This window comes from Nerophis lumbriciformis, linkage group LG23, assembly GCF_033978685.3.
Source record: "Nerophis lumbriciformis linkage group LG23, RoL_Nlum_v2.1, whole genome shotgun sequence".
NCBI classification, from domain to species: domain Eukaryota; kingdom Metazoa; phylum Chordata; class Actinopteri; order Syngnathiformes; family Syngnathidae; genus Nerophis; species Nerophis lumbriciformis.
In genome coordinates, this window is record NC_084570.2 from 20,575,001 (window position 1) to 20,596,950 (window position 21,950).

Below are 21,950 nucleotides of genomic sequence, written 5' to 3' on the forward strand. Positions count from 1 at the left end.
CTATGCGTTTTACTGATAATTCATTCGCACCGTACATATACATGTTTACATTAAATGCATTTTCCGTATTTTTCGGACTATTAGGCTCACTTAAAATCCTTTAATTTTCTCAAAAATCGACAGTGCGCCCTATAACCCGGTGTGCCTAATGTACATATTAATTCTGGTTGTGCTTAGCGACCTCGAAGCAATTTTATTTGGTACAAAGTGTAATGATAAGTGTGACCAGTAGATGGCAGACAGACATAAGAGATATGTGTAGACTGCAAGTTGACGCCTGTTCGATAAATGATGCTGGCAAGCAACACCAAAACGTTGATGTTTCATTGACAATATAGAACATTACACACGGCGCAAAAACATCTTTCAAGTACGACAGATTGGTAAGCTACGAAGCTGCATCACTCGATGGATTGTCGGCGCATTACGGCTACCGTAGTCAGTACTGTGCTTCAACATACAGGTATTATTTTGGTGTGTGTATAAGGACCCCAAAATGGTACCTATTAGGAGACATTATTTGGTGTTTTGTTTCGCAAAATATTATGCAAAACCAACTTTTCTGACCTATTTGTACCTGCTGATGTGTATTTGGGATCTGCATAAGTCCTGAAAATAAAACAATTTAAAAAAAAAATCTATGCAACATTTTGACCAAAGAACCACCATTACATGTTATGTAGACCACAAGGAAGTGTTTATAATATGACCCCTTTAATGCGCCTTGTAATTCGGTGCGCCCTATGGTCCGAAAAACACAGTGCTGTGTGAAATAAAAGAATTTGTTGGGGGGGGAAACTTATGCGTAATAACTTTTAACACAGATTTAATGATCTCTGCATTATAAAGTCTGCTTCTGGAGTTTATGTGACAGGAAATATGACTGTTAAGAAAATGCGACAATAATGGAGACTTAATGACAACTGTGATTACTCGTAAAAACTGCTGTATTATACAACTAATTATCCAACTGACCCGGCACATGTCTCTTTCTTCTCGGCAGTACAATGTAGCAAGTTGACTTGCTGCTTCGTGATCAACACGGGCGGTGAGGACCACCGCCCAGCAAACATCGGGCCCCCACACAAATGGACAACAATGCCTAACGCCCCTTCCTGATCCCTTGCCTGGGTCGCTGGAAGCATCCCCCAGTTTCTTCACAGCCCCCGTGTCCTCCCGCTGGCGTTCTCGCGAGCATGGCGACGCCTTTCTTGTGGAAGCTGTCATCCCAAAAGCTAGGCTTCTTCTTGGTCAGCTTTGGGTTCATCTGGGGCATGATGCTGCTCCACTTCACCATCCAGCAGCAAGCCAGCCATGAGAACAGCGCTATGCTCCGGCAGCAGATCCTGGACCTCAGCAAGCGCTACATCAAAGCACTGGCTGAGGAGAACCAAAATGTCATTGATGGACCCTATGTTGGCACCATGACCGCTTATGGTGAGTACTCTTTCTGTTTTCACCTAAAATGACAAACCGTGTCAACTTTCCAACACTCATCAGTAAAATAAAAATGTTTGTGTCTGTTGGGTTTTCTTTTTGTTTGTAGAGCCGCTACATTGGTCTTTACTTAGGTCATTTGTTTGAGTTGAACAGTTCTCAGTCACAAGGGATGGGTACCTTTCACAGAGGCATAAGCTATGACACGCACATAAACGGCAATAATGATAAAACTCCCGACTGTTGTTATTACAGTATTTACCGTATTTTCCGCACTATAAGGCGCACCGGATTATTAGCCGCACCTTCAATGAATTACATATTTCATAACTTTGTCCACCAATAAGCCGCCCCGGATTATAAGCCGCGCCTACGCTGCGCTAAAGGGAATGTCAAAAAAACAGTCAGATAGTTCAGTCAAACTTTAATAATATATTGAAAACCAGCGTTCTAACAACTCTGTCCCAAAATGTACGCAAATGTGCAATCACAAACATAGTAAAATTCAAAATGGTGTAGAGCAATAGCAACATAATGTTGCTCGAACGTTAATGTCACAACACACAAAATAAACATAGCGCTCACCTTCTGAAGTTATTCTTCATTCGTAAATCCTTCGAATTCTTCGTCTTCGGTGTCCGAATTGAAAAGTTGCGCAAGCGTGGGATCCAAAATGGCCGGTTCCGTCTCGTAGAAGTCATCGGAGTCAGTGTCGCTGTTGTCCAGTAGTTCTGTGAATCCTGCCTTCCGGAAAGCTCGGACCACAGTTGTGACCGAAATATCTGCCCAGGCATTTACGATCCACTGGCAAATGTTGGCGTATGTCGTCCGGCGCTGTCTGCCCGTCTTAGTGAAGGTGTGTTCGCCTTCGGAGCTGTGTGAAAAAAGCCACCCGGCCTCTTCGCGTAAACTTCCCTTAACCACTCGCTCATCTTTTCTTCATCCATCCATCCCTTCGAGTTAGCTTTTATGATGACGCCGGCTGGAAAGGTCTCTTTTGGCAAGGTCTTCCTTTTGAATATCACCATGGGTGGAAGTTAGCATGGCAAGCTAGAACCACAGTGAAGGATGACTTCTCATTCCCTGTGGTGCGAATATTCACCGTACGTGCTCCCGTTCCACAGTGCGGTTCACAGGAATATCAGTTGCTGTGAAATACGGTAGTAATCCGTGTGCGGATGGAGAGATTGCGTCTTTTTATGAACCGGATCCTTTTCGCTTAGTAGGAGCCATTTTGTGGTCTTTACAGATGTAAACAGGAAATGAAACGTACGGTGATATCCGCGCGTTTTTTCTTCTTCTTCCGGGGGCGGGCGGTAGCTTACAGTAGAAGAAGAAGCGCTTCCTGTTCTATGGGGGCGGGTGCTTACCTTGGCGGTTGCTTGCGTAGAAGAAGAAGCGCTTCCTGTTCTACCGGGAAAAAAGATGGCGGCTGTTTACCGAAGTTGCGAGATCGAAACTTTATGAAAATGAATCGTAATAAAGCGCACCGGGTTATAAGGCGCACTGTTAGCTTTTGAGAAAATTTGTGGTTTTTAGGTGCGCCTTATAGTGCGGAAAATACGGTAATTGAAATTATTGAAAAAACATGATTGATAACTGCACTTCGATAAATTTATGGAAGGACCAGCCCAGGGGTGCCCATTACGTCGATCGCGAGCTAGCGGTCGATGGTGGAGGGTGTGGTGTGTCAGTAAGGCATTAAAAAAATGGACCTCAAAATTAGCAATCATCAATCTTCACCAAGACGTCACTTTCGTCACTTGATTGACATTCACGACACCCGAGGGTCTTGTGAGATGACGCTGGCTGCTGCGAGATCATTATTAAGAAAAAATGACCGACAGGAAGGCGAGAAACACTTTTTATTTCAACAGGCTCTACCTGCCGTTAAAACTCTAAAGATCGACTGCCCAGTTCCTACCTTCACAATAAAAGCGCTGCTTCATCCTACCTGCGTAAATAAAATAAGAGTCTCAGAAAGCTGATGTGCACACAAGCTAGCAAGCTACGGAGTTTGCCGCCAATGTATTTCTTGTAAAGTGTTTAAGAACGAGTAGGGAAGCTGGACAAATAAGATGCCAAAACCAACCACTTTCATGTGGTATTGGACAGAAAGGAGGACTTTTTTTCTCCTCCATTTGAAAATGTGGACGTTATCATCACTATTGTCTAATTCCAATTAGCATTAGTAATCAGAATCTGGTAATACACTAACTTATATTCTTGTCTTCATGAAAGAAAGGAATCTATATGTGTTAAACATGCTTGGATTATCATTAAACACATTTAATTTGTTAACAAAAACGTATCTTTCATAAATAAATAAATATAAATTATATATATAAATGAGGTAGATCCCCCTCGACTTGATCAATTGAAAAGTAGTTCGCCTGCAGAAAAAGTGTGGGCACCCCTGGACTAGCGTTAGCTTGCTGGCTCTAACATCAAAACAAGCGACAATAACTCCTTTTTCAATTAAGATACGTCATACCCCAATCTAAACTTGTATACACACATACCTGTCTAAACAATTAAGAAACAGTATACATAAATGCTTTCCTGTCTTTGCACAAAGTTATTGAAGTATACTCGACAGTTTCGATTTGAAACAGACGGACGTCCGCTCAACATGAACTAAACTCGCGTGACATCACATAAACCGGAAGTAAAACGGAACTGATCAACTCATTTGCAAAAAACTAAAATGTTTCCAAATTAAAATGGAAGAACATAAACATATTCAAATACACAAATGAAAATAACATGGCTCTTCCGAAGCAAGAACAATTTCCGATGTTTCCTCAGCCCAGACTAGGGATGTCCCGATTCGATATTTGGATCGGATCCGAGGCCGATATTTGCCAAAAATTGCGTATCGGCAAGGCATGGGAAAATGCCGATCCAGATCCAGTTTAAAAAAACACTGCGGTCCGTGTTTTCCAACGCACCAATTTAAATAATACATTCCACTTTTCTGCTGCTCCGTAAGTTCCGTTCCGCATTTTCCAGCACACCTTCAACACATCCACAATTCTCACGCAGTTGCTTTTAGCTGCTGGCATTACACGACAGGCTCTTCTCACTCTTTCCTGTGTCTCCCTCTCACAGACAGACAAGCGCACCTTCTTACACACGTCACATACTGTCACGTCATACGTCACATACGTATACGTCCTCTCCCAGCAGAGAGGTAGCAGCATGGCTAACGTTAGCTGTGATGCTAGCGCAGCCGTGCGAGCAACGCTCCCTCTAAGGTGCTCGCATATCAAACTCTTTTGGCTGTGTTTTTGACACTTACATCCGGCGCCCCCCTCCACACCCTGGATTATAAATAATTCAATGTGATTATCTTGTGTGGTGACTGTATTATGATGATAGTATATATCTGATAGTATATAGCTGTATCATGAATCAATTTAAGTGGACCCCGACTTAAACAAGTGGAAAAACTTATTGGGGTGTTACCATTTAGTGGTCAATTGTACGGAATATGTACTTCACTGTGCAACCTACTAATAAAAGTCTCAATCAATCAATCAAAACACATAGAATCATCATACTGCTGTGACTATATGCATCAAGTGTTCATTCAAGGCTAAGGCAAAATATCCAGATATATATTGTGTATCGCAATATGGCCTTAAAATATCGCAATATTAAAAAAATGCCATATTGCCCAGCCCTAGTTCAATGATGCCATTTCTGTTTGTCATGTATAATTTTGTCTATTTTGTGTTTAACCTTGAATAAACAGGTCAGTTTTTTGTTACCAACCATTGTGTATTATTCAAACTCCCCTAATTCAGCTGGGTAGTTGTTATCAAGAGTACTAAAACCCTTTTCAACATGATTCTGACAACTAAGTAGGCTAAACCTACTCAGTGGCCTAGTGGTTAGAGTGTCCGTCCTGAGATCGGTAGGTTGGCAGTTCAAATCCCGGCCGAGTCATACCAAAGACTATAAAAATGGGACCCATTACCTCCCTGCTTGGCACTCAGCATCAAGGGTTGGAATTGGGGGTTAAATCACCAAAATGATTCCCGGGCGCAGCCACCGCTGCTGCCCACTGCTCCCCTCACCTCCCAGGGGGTGATCAAGGGTGATGGGTCAAATGCAGAGAATAATTTCGCCACACCTAGTGTGTGTGTGACAATCATTGGTACTTTAACTTTAACTTTAACTTTAAATAACTTTAAACTTTAATACATGCTCGGATAGGCCAGTATCGGTCAGTATCGGTATCGGTCAGTATCGGTATCGGATCGGAAATGCAAAAACAATATCGGTATCGGATCGGAAGTGCAAAAACCTGGATCGGGACATCCCTAGCCCAGACAGTATAAAATATTTCAGTATGTGTACAAGTACTTTTTGAGCACGTTCAATAATACCGCGGTAATAATGATAACCAACTACCTTGCGGCCAGAGTTCCAATCAACCGCCTCGACAATAGAGGTGCAGAACATGGTCCACTCGGACTCATTGTCCAGCACCTCCCTCGTTACATGTTCAAAGTTCTTCCGGAGGTGGTAATTGAAACTCTCTGACAAGAGACTCTGCTAGACGTTCCCAGCAGACCCTCACAATGTGTTTGGACCTTCCAGGTCTGTCCGGCATCCTCCCCCACCACGTGATCGGTAGAAATCTCCGCCCCTCTCTTCACACTAATGTCCAAAACATGAGACCACAAATCCGATGACACAACTACAAAGTCGATCATGGAACTGCGGCCTAGGGTGTCCTGGTGCCAAGTGCACATATAGACACCCTTATGTTTGAACATGGTGTTCGTTATGGACAATCTGTGACGAGCACAAAAGTCCAATAACAGAACACCACTCGGGTTCAGCTCCGGGCGGCCATTCTTCCTAATCACGCCTCTCCAGGTTTCACTGTCGTTGCCAACATGAGCGTTGAAGTCCCCCAGTAGGACAAGGGAATCACCTGGGGGAGCACTTTCCAGTACTCCCTCGAGGGTATCCAAAAAGGGTGGGTACTCTGAACTGCTGTTTGGTGCGTAAGCACAAACAACAGTCAGGACCCGTCCCCCCACCCGAAGGCGGAGGGAAGCTACCCCCTCACCACTACGCGGTGAGGGGGTATTTTAAAACAAATAATGTGCACTTTTGTGCATGATGTCACTCAAGATATTTCAAAATCTGTAAAATAAAAATTAGCTGCATAATATTAAATCAAATTGTGTGTGTCCTTCGCTATGTGGTAGGTTACTGCGGACGTTTTGTCCTGTTTTTGACTAATTTTTTTTCATACAGTGTTGATGTGAAAATGGAAGAAGCCAGGCTCTATTGAATTGAATTGAATTGAAGTATTTATTTCAAACCTGCACAATACAACAACACACAATTTTTTTTTACATTTTGGCAGAGACATTTATGCAAGGCTTGAAAAGGGGTTGGATGAAGCAGATGCTTATAATATCCCAACCCCTCTCACTCATTCCACATTTAACATAAACAATATAATACAAGAACAATACTATACAAACAAAAACAAGAAAAGCTCCTGTACACTAACAATACATTAGTACCACTGTTACTATGAGATAAGACAAGACGAGACAAAACACACACACACACACACACACACACACACACACACGCACACACACAGGCCCAAACACTCTCTGACCATACACCTCTCTCCCGTCGCTCTGTGCTGAGGGCATCACTCTCTTTCCTCCTCGTACTTCTTCAGTACTTCTTTTTTAAACAGTCTTTTAAATTGAATCATGCTAGAACAGGTTTTTAACTCGACCCCTAAGTTGTTCCACAGAGTGACTCCACGCACTGAAATGCACATTGATTTTAAAGTTGTTCTAAATTTAGGCAAATATAATTTGTTGTTTCCTATTAGACTGTAACTGTGGTGAGCATCTCTATCCTGGAATAGATTCTGTATATTGAATGGTAGAGAGTTTTGGGATGCCTTAAACATAATTTGAGCAGTATTAAAGTTGATCACATCGTGCAGTTTAAGTTGCTTTAACTCCATGAATAGTAGATTTGAATGATGTCTGTAGTGAACATTGGACACAATCCTAATGGCCTTTTTTTGTAGAGTGACTAAAGGCTATAGATGGGATTTATAACAATTTCCCCAGACTTCAACACAATAGTTTAAGTATGGCATAATAAATGAATGATACAATAACAGCAGAACATTGGTGTTCAATAAATGACATGATCTCCTCATCATTCCAACACATTTAGCAAATTTTGTCCTCAGGTAATTTATATGAGGCATCCATGAGATATTTGAACATATTCTATTGGTGTATCATCAATAACAATCCTGATGGGTATATTACTTTTGCGATTGCTAAAGAGCATGATTTTGGTCTTCTTTAAATTCAAAGACAATTTGTTGGTATTAAACCAAGTTTTTAACTTTATCATCTCCACAGTTACAGAGGCCAGAAGTTGCTTCACGTCGTCACCTGCACATGTAATGGTTGTATCGTCAGCAAAGAGGATGAACTTCAGCAGTGTTGATACTTTATATATTTCATTGATATACATTATAAATAGTGTAAATTGGGTCAGTGCTGGTTGCTTTGGCGTTTTGTTGGGTGTGGCACTGGCCAAGATGTTGACATGCAGAGTTTCAAGCACTCTTCATTCTCTAGCCGGTGACTTTTCAAATGATGCTACAAATTAGTAGTGCTGCTACTTTTTGTAGCAACGCTTTTGCCGCATACTTGACATATTACGGTTGTCTGTTCTACATCTTACCGCTTGAAGCCAAACCACCGCCAGACGGTGGACCCCTTGCTGTTTTTTTGGAGGAACTAATTTGTTACCAAATTTGCATCTTCTCTCTCTCTCTCGTATTACCACTTGCACCGCTCCGCTTGCACCACCTGCCAAAGCTAATGTTACCCATGCCGCTACTTCTCTGCTCGGCGAGGGCGTATGACGTTGCACGCAAGATAGTATGTGACGTGTGTAACAACAGTGTTTCCCACAGGACAGGCATCTATTTGTGGTGGTGTGGTCGGCGGGTGGGCGGGGGTTTGGGGGGGGCAGCGGCGATGACCAAGAAGAACGCGGAGTTGGAATATAATTACAACATTTTATGTACATATTTATATACAGATTTGAACAATTAGTGATTCACTGAAATATATTTATTAATTGTGGTTCTTACAAAAAATATATCTTATAAAATATAAAAGCTAAAATGTCTCTTAAAGCTCTGCCCCTTTAATTAGTGAATACTAAATAATTTAACTTTAGCCTACTACTACAACCATATTATTTACCAGCAACATGAAGTGAAACAGAGGCAGAGGTGTCCTGCCACAGTCAGTCAACCTCCTCCTCCTCCTCCTCCTCCTGCTGCTGCTGCTGAACAGGTCGCACCTGTGGTCCGAACTGTAGGCCTACCTCCTCTCCAAGTCGAGCCCTTTTCGGCCGTTGAAAATATTTTTCTATACTCATCTGTGTGAAGGAGTGAACATCCAACATTAGAATTTATTACTAACGAGCAGAACCGCTCTATGTACAGTGCCGTCTAGCCTTAAGCGGCAGCAGCTCAACACATGCAGGGTTCAACGTTAAGGTTTTTTTCTACTTGCCTGACTTCTCAAATCTACTTGCCCCAATATTTGTACTTGTCCTGCCTAGGTTTTTTTCTGCCTGTGTAGTGCTCATGGCTTATATCTTAATAGAATCCTTCCCGTTGACTATTTACAACACTACACAGTATTTATTATTATTATTATTATTATTATCTATAATTGCATTTAAATGGCATTGCATACATATAAAATTAAATGCTATTTCACATTATTTGACCAGTAGCAGTTACACTCATCTGAACAGGTCAGCCACCTGTTTAAAGCCCAATCACAGTTGAAATCTTGAAATGAATGGTCTTTAATGGCCAAAACATTAACCTGGACAACATTTTAACAGCTGGTTGGCTCAGATTTTATTATTTTCATTGCATTCACATGCTGCAGTGGACAGTGGACAATTTAGCTTCAGTCCACGTGTGTTTATTGACAACATGGTTATAACCTGGACACGTTAGCTCGTCGGTATTGTAACACGTGACTGTTACTACGAGCGTCTGCCCCGGGCCACGAGTCAAACAGCGGCGGTGTTAATGAAGCAGCGTCAGGCTGCTCACCGTCAGTGAAACGCTCGGTGAAATCACGGATTAACGTTAAATATATGACGAGCCGCGAGCGATGCAGCTATAACCTATCTACTAGTGATGGGTTGATGAGGCGTCATGAAGCGTTTTGACACATTGCAAAACTGTATTGATACTGTGTCGATACTGTGTCACTAAATAATGACATCTGCTGGACATTAAAAATCTCTACAGGCAACCTATGGACCGACTCAACTGACACTGATTTTATGACCTAGTACAGTGGTTCTCAAATGGGGGTACGCGAACCCCTGGGGGTACTTGAAGGTATGCCAAGGGGTACGTGAGATTTTTTTTAAATATTCTAAAAATAGCAACAATTCAAAAATCCTTTATAAATATATTTATTGAATAATACTTCAACAAAATATGAATGTAAGTTCATAAACTCAGTGAAGCACAAGCTCAGGTTTGTCACTAAAATGTCTGTCAAAAAGAACTGTGAAAAGAAATGCAACAATGCAATATTCAGTGTTGACAGCTAGATTTTTTGTGGACATGTTCCATAAATATTGATGTTAAAGATTTATTTTTTTTGTGAAGAAATGTTTAGAATTAAGTTCATGAATCCAGATGGATCTCTAATACAATCCCCAAAGAGGGCACTTTAAGTTGATTATTACTTCTAGGTGTAGAAATCTTTATTTATAATTGAATCACTTGTTTATTTTTCAACAAGTTTTTAGTTATTTTTATATCTTTTTTTTCCAAATAGTTCAAGAAAGACCACTACAAATGAGCAATATTTTGCACTGTTATACAATTTAATAAATCAGAAACTGATGACATAGTGCTGTATTTTACTTCATCTTTTTTTTTCAACCAAAAATGCTTTGCTCTGATTAGGGGGTACTTGAATTTAAAAAAAAATCACAGGGGGTACATTGCTGAAAAAAGGTTGAGAACCACTGACCTAGTATATACAATAATATAAACCAAGTCATTGTATTTCATTTAGGATTATTTCATAACTTCATTTAAATAAAAATATATTTTTTGTCTTTTTTAGATACAGTCAATAAATAATGTGAACATGTATCATAACATGGAAATCTAAGAGAACGTGTTGTGAATGAGGATGCTTGTGGACCTGGAAATTATTATTTATTTATTTTTACACATTTTTATTAAAAAAAACAACAGTTTTTCCAACGTATTCAATTTTAGACGCTTTCTCTTCTTAGTTATTATTTCTCCGGCTGTAGAAAAGACCCGCTCACAGTTCGCGTATCTGTCACTTGACCAAAACAGCTCATGATCGGTCACGTGACTTTCTAAAAGCCGTACGCGCACCGACACAGGGTTTCGCTCTATGAGCTCGACGCATGCGCCGATGCATCGGTGTTGCCGGACCCATCACTACTATCTACCTATAACACCTGTAAAAATGAAGCAATGCTACCACGCTAGCAAGCGTTAGCTAGCCGGCTATGAGCCACCAAGCTGCTAACTGTCGCCAAAAGGCACCATTTAAGTTTTTTTCCCCATGGCATCCTGGATCAAGGCTTTCAGCAGCTTTTGGACGTTTGAGGTAGAAACGTAGGAAGCGCCATCATTATGAAAAGTAGCCGGCGAGTATTTTTATTCCGTCCGTCTTCTTCTTCTTCTTCTTCTTCTTCTTCTTCTTCTTCTTCTTCTTCTTCTTCTTCTTCTTCTTCTTCTTCTTCTTCTTCTTCTTCTTCTTCTTCTTCTTCTTCTTCTTCTTCTTCTTCTTCTTCTTCTTCTTCTTCTTCTTCTTCTTCTTCTTCTTCTTCTTCTTCTTCTTCTTCTTCTTCTTCTTCTTCTTCTTCTTCTTCTTCTTCTTCTTCTTCTTCTTCTTCTTCTTCTTCTTCTTCTTCTTCTTCTTCTTCTTCTTCTTCTTCTTCTTCTTCTTCTTCTTCTTCTTCTTCTTCTTCTTCTTCTTCTTCTTCTTCTTCTTCTTCTTCTTCTTCTTCTTCTTCTTCTTCTTCTTCTTCTTCTTCTTCTTCTTCTTCTTCTTCTTCTTCTTCTTCTTCTTCTTCTTCTTCTTCTTCTTCTTCTTCTTCTTCTTCTTCTTCTTCTTCTTCTTCTTCTTCTTCTTCTTCTTCTTCTTCTTCTTCTTCTTCTTCTTCTTCTTCTTCTTCTTCTTCTTCTTCTTCTTCTTCTTCTTCTTCTTCTTCTTCTTCTTCTTCTTCTTCTTCTTCTTCTTCTTCTTCTTCTTCTTCTTCTTCTTCTTCTTCTTCTTCTTCTTCTTCTTCTTCTTCTTCTTCTTCTCTTCTTCTTCTTCTTCTTCTTCTTCTTCTTCTTCTTCTTGCTCTTCTCTTCTTCTTCTTCTTCTTCTTCTTCTTCTTCTTCTTCTTCTTTCTTCTTCTTCTTCTTCTTCTTCTTCTTCTTCTTCTTCTTCTTCTTCTTCTTCTTCTTCTTCTTGAATTAAGTGCTATTGCATAGTAGGCTACCGCCACCTACTGCACCTGAGGTGTAACTACAAGCAACATTCACAGACAGTCCCATTGCTTTTATGAGCGGTCGACCGAGTCAAAAGCCGAAAAATCCATTTGTGGCGGACGTAATTCTTTCGTGGCGGGCCGCCACAAATAAATGAATGTGTGGGAAACACTGAACAAGGTGCGCTTGTTTTATCTGTCTGTGAGAAGGAGAGACAAAAAAGAGTGAGAAAAGCCTGTAGTCTAATGCCCACAGCTAAAAGCAACTGCGTGACAGCAGATACTCAAATACTCACGAAATAGTCATTTTCTACATCGCACAGAGACAAACACACTATATATCGAGTATATTCGAAATATCGCCCAGCCCTAATTCCAAGAATAGATGGCAGTGGAGGGAGTAGAAGCTACATTGTGTTGCCTCGTCAGGAAGAATTTTTTGCCATGAAGCAAAATGTGCCTTTCTTTTATTTAGTCCTAAAAAGTGTTTGTACTGTATAGTGTTTCCCATATATTAATTTACTTGTGGCAAGTATATTTTTCCATCCACGCTCATTCATTTTAATGCACTGTGAATGGAGCTTGTAGTTCCAGCGCCGTACAGAGCGTATCAGCGGCGCCTGATTTACCAGAGACGAAGAAGACACGAGGAAGTGGAAATCGTAGAAGAAAAAGTGGCGGCACAGTAAACTTGATCGAGAGACACTTGCAGCTTGTTGAACAAGTTGCTACATTTTGAGAGCCTTGGGCTATTGATCCAAAACACGCCACAACAACAGTCAGCGGCAGTGGGCTCATCCTACTTGGACTTGGACCGGCTGAAAGGCACTGTTAGGCAGGAATGGCTTCATCTTTGTTCAGCTCACTTTAACTCCAGCCTACAAATCAGACAACCCCTAGTATCCCAGCCACCCAGAGACATTTATGTACAGCAACTAACAGAGCTACAAATTGAATGCTTTCCACTGCTGCACAAAATGAAACCAACTCGTGAGAAAAAAAGTCATGTTTTGGTTGTCAAATACGTTTTGACATGAGATAATGTCACACGTCTTTTAAAACATGAACCAATATGTATCCACAGAAGAACACTTGCGTTTTGCGACTAAATGCAAACAGATAATGGCATTAGATATAGCAAAGCCCATATGCAAATTAGGAAATGGCGTCCGACACACCGCCCTGCCCCCTCAAAAAGGGAACTGCACTTTTTTTAGTTTACAATCCTTATGAGAGACAAGAACATACATATCTTTTTTTTTTTTTTTTAAGTGATTTAGAGGTAGAATTAATTACCCCCATTAGCTGCATTGGTAGCTACCGAGATTGAGCCAATTTGTACATGTTACAATGCAAAAAAAAAACTATTGTCTTCTTGTCTCTCATAATGATTGTGAACGATAGGCAAAATTCCCCCAAAAAAGTGAAGTTCCCCTTAAGACTAAACTAATTCCTTTAACGCAATAACATGGGATGTGTAAGGATGCACTAAGATTTAACAATACCCGAACAGAGACAGCAAAGTTATTGTTATAGACTTTGACCATGCTTTCTTGACAATCTTGGACAGAGTTTTTGATTAGAAGTAGAATATTATTACTTGGCCAGCCTCTAGAAATGTCTAATATCTAATGATTGGATGTGATATATGTCAGTACACATAACCATGTCAGTTTAACGCTCCTTTAGTTGGGCCGCGTATACAGAACTTTACCAACGGTTTTCCGTAGCCAATGCTCTCTAGAATGTAGGCCTTCAAATGTGTGCAATCAATCTATCAATAACAGAAATTAAGGATGCTTTTTTTTCAAGCAGATATTAGGGCTGCACAGTTTTGAGAAAGAACATAATTGCAATTTTTCTGTCCAAAATTGCGATTGGATTTGCGATTTGTATACTTTGTTCATAAAAATGCATCAAACTGCGAAAAAACAATAGAAGGAAGACAAGTTACTGTTAGACTATCAATCAACATATTCTTGTCTCAAGGTGCCGTACATTAGAACTAGGGCTGCAACAACTAATTGATTAAATCGATTAAAATCAATTATAAAAATAGTTGCCGATTAATTTAGTCATCGATTCGTTGGATCTATGCTATGCGCATGCGCAGAGGCTTTTTTTTATTACTTTTTTTTTTTTTTTTTTTTTTTAAATAAACCTTTATTTATAAACTGCAACATGTACAAACAGCTGAGAAACAATAATCAAAATAAGTATGGTGCCAGTATTCTGTTTTTCTTCAATAAAATACTGGACAGGATACAAATGTAGTTTGTCTCTTTTATCCGATTATTAATCGAAGTAATAATCGACAAATTAATCGATTATCAAATGAATCGTTAGTTGCAGCCCTAATTAGAACAATATGCAATATGCAGTAATACTAAAAAAAAATACTTGGTTTTATGCAGACTTTTGTCTACATTACATGGCAAACTCAAGGCCCGCCCCATTATTCTTTGTGGCCCACGATTGCCTGGATAGAATGTGCATCAACTTTAGTTCATCTTTATTGATTAATGTATCTAAATTTTGACAGAAAAAAGCATGAAGGCATGCAAATGGAGCTCTTCACTCAGTAATATTTGATGCAATCTACAGTAGGAAAGGGATTTATACACCCCCATTCCTGGGTGGATCTCGCATGAGAGGAAGAGGAGGGGTTAATCATTTTGCAATGCAGTCTGCTGAAAATGAGGGAAAGATCCACTCTACATAGCAACTGACGCTGTGGTCAAAGTTGGAATGGCGGCGAAAGTGGATAGTGCACTCGCGCAATTCGTCACGTTTCATGTGTCAGGTAAACCAAATAGTGCCTTCTCAATCCCGTTCCTACTGTATTTCTTGCCTTTTTCTTATAAAAATTCTACACTCGCTGAAATCACGTTGTCATTTTGACTTTTGATTACAAAGCAAGTTTTCAATTAGTTTGTTGGTAAACAACGATAACAATAAAAAAAAATTAAAAAAAAGGAAACTGTATAATATTAACATGAAGCTGCCCTCCAAGGGCTTTGGTATCTGCGATGTGGCCTGTGGCCCATGATGAAAATTAGTTTTGACGCCTACATCATGGTCTTAAACTGAAGAAAAAACCCATAAAAAACTATACAGTGGTTATTATGTAGTGATATTATAATATACAATAATAATGCAAGTAACTATTTAAAAGGATATAGTATATTTATATTTCTCATTACTGTAGAAATATTTACCATTCTACTGTAATTGGATGGTAAATAACTTGTAGTTATCCTAAATAAATAAACATAAATATAAAATGGACTAATTTCTGTAAGCAAAAATGTTATTTAGATGAATATTAAACATATTAAAGTGAATTTTTTCCCAGTTGGAAAAAGAAGAACAGAATTGTTTTGGTTCATGTAGCTTCCGCGAGGTGGCTCATTAGCGCTACGTAAATCCTCTCCATCGGAGGCCTCTCTTGTTTATTATTTCCAACAAATCAGACATGACAACGACTTCTACTTTTCCCAGACTCAAGACGAGTTGTGCCCTGGGGGTGACAGGTCACCTGACACTCGCGTCTTATTTTTTCCTTTGGGCGTTTCAGCAGCAATTGTGGGATTCTTTTGAACTTGGATGCTTATATCGTCGTTTATCTCCGGAGATTTAATGTCACAATTCACGAGGATTTTGCTACAGGTCAGAGAGGGGCTGGGCAAGGTGTAAGCCTTTATTGCTGCAATAATCCTTGCCGTGCTTGGGAAGGTTATCTCTTCTTTGTTCCGTTGTGTGGTTGAGATATGGAGGGCACCGTACAGGTTGGCCTTACAGCTATGCCAATGAAAGTCTTGGTCCAATGTTCCCTTATAGTCCCCTGTTTTAATGCTAAGGAAATTATCCCACTACATAACCGTCAATGAAAGTACTATTTAAAGCAAAGTAACGTTTGCTCATGGCTCTATAATGCATTTTGCTTTTCTTTTTTTTAACCCGCTGATACATTTGGAATATGAACATCTAACTTTCAGCAGATGACTTGAATAGCACTTTGTTATGCTGCACTGCTGTGGACAATTAACCTGCACTTCTGTCTGTTTTTTGGAAATGCTGTTTTTGTTATCTTTTATTGCTTGCTTATGTTCTGCTGAGATATGAGTACAGTAGGTAAGGTTGTATTTTTGCCTCATTCCTGTGTATGTACAGTACAGGCCAAAAGTTTGGACACACCTTCTCATTCAATGCGTTTTCTTTATTTTCATGACTATTTACTTTGTAGATTGTCACTGAAGGCATTAAAACTATGTGTGTGTGTGTGTGTGTGTGTGTGTGTGTGTGTGTGTGTGTGTGTGTGTGTGTGTGTGTGTGTGTGTGTGTGTCTGAGAGAAAGACGAGCATTATTGACCTACAGTTAACAACTAAGTTATTTCACTTTACCTTTTTCTGTGTTGATTGAGGTGTGTTAAAGCAGCAAAAAACAACATTATATTAAATGAATAGTTTCCTGAAGCTGTCTCTGATAGTTGATATAATAATGTAACTGCATCATAAAGCCTACATGAACTCCATGGTGTTCAGGGATGAATAGTCTCTCCTATTGTTATTGTACTATTTTTTCATCTATAGTTACATTAATCATTAGTAATGTAGCAGCCTAGTTTTGAATGGCAGGGTCCCTGATATCACATGTTGATAAAAATATAACATTTACATAATAAAAATCAACTACATGCTTCCCAAATGCTGTAATAAATTAAGCATGAGGAGTTGAGCATACGTATGTCAGCATGTGGCCCCACTTTTAACAGTTTTTTTTCAAACGCTTATTGCAAACGCTTACTTACAGTAAGTCATTAATTTGACCTAAGTCATTATTTTGACTTAGTAAGTCATTATTTTGTCATTATTTTGGCTTTGTAAATTAGTAAGTCAAAATATTGACTTACTAAGTCATAATAATGACATACATAGTATCTCAGGTAACTAGGACTGTTTTGTGTATTGTTTTTACTTTACAGAAAAAATATCGAGATATTTATAGTATATCGGCATTCAGCTTATGGAGCGGAAAACACAAACTAAAATTGTAGGCTTCCTCACGCGGCGAAGCCGGCCTACGTCACCACAGTTTGTAGTCCATTGCCCACCCAGGCTGTGGTGACAGCGATGAGATGGAAACGTGATGGCGACAGGCAGAGTTACGCTGTTCCTTACACCCACCCACCCACCCCCTTCTCCCTGGAGAGACACCACCTTAACTAACTAATTTTCTGGGGGAAACACTGATTACACTATACAGAATATATGCATTCATATATTGTATTATTTTATTTTATGTTCACGTAAAAAACAAATTTTTTTAAGGTTTGGTGACTTATATTTTGCAAAGTAGTAGTATGACTAGTAGCAACTTCCTTTTTCATTTACAAGATCCAGTCAACTTTCTTTGTTTTCACCTATCGCACTGCGCATGCAAGTGACGTCGAGGCCACATTAGGGCCTGTGCGTGTTTATTCTGGAGTCTGATAAAGATCGCATTTTACTCGCAGTGTTACACAGTCAGCTGAAAATAAATCAGATTTAGAAAAATCCAATTTGAGCTACTTTGACCTTCAGCGTAAACGTAGTCTTGTAGATTAATTTACATTGGAGTGCATGTACAGTCCGACATTTGCATGCTTTGCCAGTGGTGCGTTCAAGGTGTACACAAATTTCGGAATTTTAATCTGTATCTCGAAGAGGAACTGGTAGCTGCGCCTGTGGAACTTTTTCCGCTATGAGAGTCACACTGTACAATTATTCCTACTGGGGAATAATGAATAACAATTTAATTAAGTGATAATCCTGTAATCCTGCAACATTCTGTTTGTGGTCAAAGAGAGATACAGCCAACGGTGCACTTTCAATCGCTTTATTAACTAGCAATAACAATTCAATGGGAGATGCTGTCGGCAACATCTCGTAGTTCCAATCACTCCCACAGTGGCACAAACTACCAATGCTATTGCTTCTCTCCCTCGCTGATGTCACACGTCACTTGGCAACAGGCACCACTTTTTTAAGGCACACACTCACGCATTCTGATCTCCTGAGACAGCTTTCAATGGCACACACGGCTACAACTTGTTACTTCTGTATTTGTACTATTATTTATGCTATGCCTGTCATTTAAAATGTTAGTTTCATGTACAGTATACAAACTGGATGGGATAGAGGGTATCCTGGTGTGTCAAAAAGAAAAACTATGTTTACCGAACTCAATCTATCAATCAAATATTTGTTCATTTATATAGACCTTAATCACAAGTGCCTCAAAGGTCTTCACAAAACACAACGACATCCCCGGGAAAAGCTCAACCCAATTGGACAATGAGAGGAACCACAGATGTGCCCCTCTTGCTGACAGTGCAATGGAGGCGGGGTGGGTACGGTTAATAGTGTGAGAGTCCAGTCCAACGGGAGGCCCGAAGGGGGATCCTCTTGCATTTGGACAAGTCAGCAGCGCAGAGACTTCATTAACTGATGCATGGAGGAGTGGTCCATCCCCGGGTCTCGACTTGGAAGAACTAGCGCCTTCTCCATTGAAACTGATCCGTGGCTACCTGATAACCTCGCTACGCAGGAGAGTGGAGCAGAGCAGAAAAGAGGAGCGGCAGGTCAACTGGTCTAAAAAGGGGGTCTATTTAAAGGCTAGAAAAAATACAAAACCCAAAACCAGTGAAGTTGGCTCGTTGTGTAATTCATAAATAAAACAGAATACAATGATTTGCAAATCCTTTTCAATTTATATTCAATTGAATAGAATGCAAAGACAAGATATTTAATGTTCAAACTGAGAAACTAATTTTTTTTTTGCAAATAATCATGAACTTGTAGCGGTTGATTTAAGGACATAATTCACCACACCTGTTTACTTGACTTTGTCCTCAGTATTCACTGCCATTGTTCTATTATGCACATAACAATGTTGTTCTTGTTTACATTCATATATGCAGTTAAGCGTGAGTAATTCAGTGCGGCCCCTTTAAGTGGCCGTCAGTAAATTCTCCCAAAGGTGGGGGTTTGTTGTTCCCGCCATTTTGGAGGGTTTGTGACGTAAGCGTCCATTCATTGTGGTTGTTGGAGGAATAAACGACGCACACGTTTTTCTGTGTCAAACGATACTGTATGATGGGGCTGCTCCCAAGCACATGGTAGACTGGTCTGACGCGCGGCACAGTGCTTTTGTGGGGGTCAAGTCTGCTCTCGCTAACGCAACCCTGCTGGCACACCCATTACCCGATGCTCCTATTGCAATCACCACGGACGTGTCAGACTATGCTGTAGGTGCAGTGCATGAGCAGTGGGTGGGTGGCACTTGGCAACCTTTGGTTTTCTTTAGCAGGCAGTTGCGCCCCTGCGAGAGGAAATATAGCACATTTGACCGTGAGCTCCTCGGCCTCTATCCGGCCATACGTCATTTCCGTTCGTTGCTTGAAGGCCGGCCTTTCACAGCTTTTGTGGACCACAAACCCCTCACTTTCGCAATGGCCAAGACGGCTGAACAGTGGTCGGCTCGGCAACAGAGGCACCTCTCCTACGTCTCAGAGTTAACGACGGACATCCAGCACCTTGCTGGTAAGAGCAATGTCGTTGCTGACTGCCTTTCCCGAGCCGTCACGGGCGCTGTCCATGTGGGGTTGAATTTGCACAAATGGCAGTTGACCAGGCCGACGACCCGGACATCCGAGCGCTGAAGGCTGCAGACACAGGGCTACGGTTGTCTGAGGTCCCATTTGAGGACACAGGGGTTACACTCCTTTGTGACGTCGCTACCGGTTGGCCACGGCCCCTTGTGCCCGCCATTTGGAGGCGGTGCGTGTTCGACTCCGTCCACGGCCTTTCCCACCCTGGGAGGAAACCTTCCCAGCGGATGGTAGCTGCAAAATTTGTCTGGCGTGGACTGAAAAAAGACGTTAAGGACTGGGCTTACGCATGCGTGGCATGCCAGTGCTCAAAAGTGCACTGCCACACGCGGGCTCCACTGGCACTGTTTACGGTTCCGGAGCGCCGTTTTGACCATGTCAATGTGAACCTGGTCTGGCCTCTCCCATCCTCACGCAGCTGCACATACCTCCTCACGATGTTTGACAGGACCACCCGCTGGCCGGAGGCAGTACCTCTGACGTCCGCCACCTCCGCAGAGGTGGCGCGCGCGTTCATTGGTACGTGGGTTGCCCGTTTCGGTACCCCGTCGGACATATCATCCAACCGGGGCTCTCAGCTCACTTCTGAGCTCTGGGCCGCTGTGGCCGAGAGCTTGGGAGTGAAACTCCACCACACGACGGCGTATCACCCACAGGCCAATGTTATGTGTGAGCGATTTCACAGATCCATGAAGGCAGCGCTCAGGGCGTCCCTAAAAGACAGTGCTTGGGTAGACAAGCTCCCTTGGGTGATGCAAAGAAGACCTGCAATCTTCCTCGGCAGAGTTGGTGTATGGCCAGCCCTTGCGAGTGTCAGGTGACTTTATTCCTAGCACGACGGCACCTTGGTCCGCCGGTGAACAGCTGCTTCTCGATGCCGCCAAGGTTTTTTCCCCCATCCCCACTTCTCAACACGGCCTTACGCCGTCTCATGTTCCCGCTTCTTTAAGGAGAGCAGCGTTTGTTTTTGTCCGCCATGACGCCCACCACGGCCCCCTTCAGCCTCCTTACGATGGGCCATTTCGTGTCCTAGAGAGCGGAGACAATCATTTTCTGTTGGATATCGGGGGTCGGTCTGAAAAAATCACAGTGGACCGGCTGAAAGTGGCCCACTTGGATCTTAGTCAGCCGGTTACCACGGCCTTACCCCCGCGCCGGGGTCGTCCGCCCGCTCTACCTAGGCCCCATGATAATGTTTTAATAATAATAATAATAACTGGGATTTATATAGCGCTTTTCTAAGTACCCAAAGTCGCTTTACATGTAGAACCCATCAATCATTCACACCTGGTGGTGGTAAGCTACTTTCATAGCCACAGCTACCCTGGGGTAGACTGACGGAAGCGTGGCTGCAATTTGCGCCAACGGCCCCTCCGACCACCACCTATCATTCATCATTCAATTCACCGGTGTGAGTGGCACCGGGGGCAAAGGGTGAAGTGTCCCGCCCAAGGACACAACGGCAGCGATTTTTGGGTGGTAAGAGGCGGGGAGCGAACCTGCAACCCTCAGGTTTCTGGCACGGTTGCTCTACCCACTACGCCATGCCGCCCCAAATTTTTTGCATCCTTCTACGCAGGCCCCAGGGACCTTAGACAGTACAGATACCCTACCGGTCCCCTCTGCTGACTCCCCGGCGTTAGTACCAGTCCGACGCACCCGGTCTGGTCGGCCCGTCCGTGCCCCTGTCCATTGACCGTTCGTTTTTCTTTGTGATGGCAAATTCTGGGGGGACGTGTGTAGGGTTTGATTTAAGGACATAATTCACCACACCTGTTTACTTGACTTTGTCCTTATTATTCACTGCCATTGTTCTATTGTGCACAAAACAATGTTGTTCTTGCTTACATTAAGGTGGGGGTTTGTTGTTCCCGCCATTTTGGAGGGTTTGTGACGTAAGCATTCATTCATTCTGGTTGTTGGAGGAATAAACGACGCACACGTTTTTGTGTGTCAAACGATACTTCAAGTTGTCTTGCTTTCACGCTACAAGCGCAACAAACTTAAAATTTAATGGCAGCAACACTTTGCAAAAATGTTGGCACAGGGGCATTTTTACCACTGTGTTACATGGCCTTTCCTTTAAACAACACTCAGTAAACGTTTGGGAACTGAGGAGACCCATTTTTGAAGCTTTTCAGGTGAAATTCTTTCCCATTCTAGCTTGATGTACAGCTTAAGTTGTTTAACAGTCCGGAGTCTCCATTGTGGTATTTTAGGCTTTATATTGTGCCACACATTTTCATTGGGAAACAGGTCTGGACTACAGGCAGG

General features: G+C 41.6%; 1 protein-coding gene across 1 annotated transcript in view; it reads left to right on the top strand.

Moving 5' to 3' along the window:
• The window catches only part of mgat5 (alpha-1,6-mannosylglycoprotein 6-beta-N-acetylglucosaminyltransferase), a 176,882-nt gene that overhangs the window by 26,754 nt on the left and 128,178 nt on the right, over positions 1-21,950 (top strand). The window contains exon 2 of the mRNA XM_061984969.1: positions 1,004-1,437. Within this exon, the coding sequence (XP_061840953.1) occupies positions 1,197-1,437 (241 nt within the window). The 5' untranslated portion in view covers positions 1,004-1,196. The remainder of the gene's footprint in view (positions 1-1,003; positions 1,438-21,950) is intronic.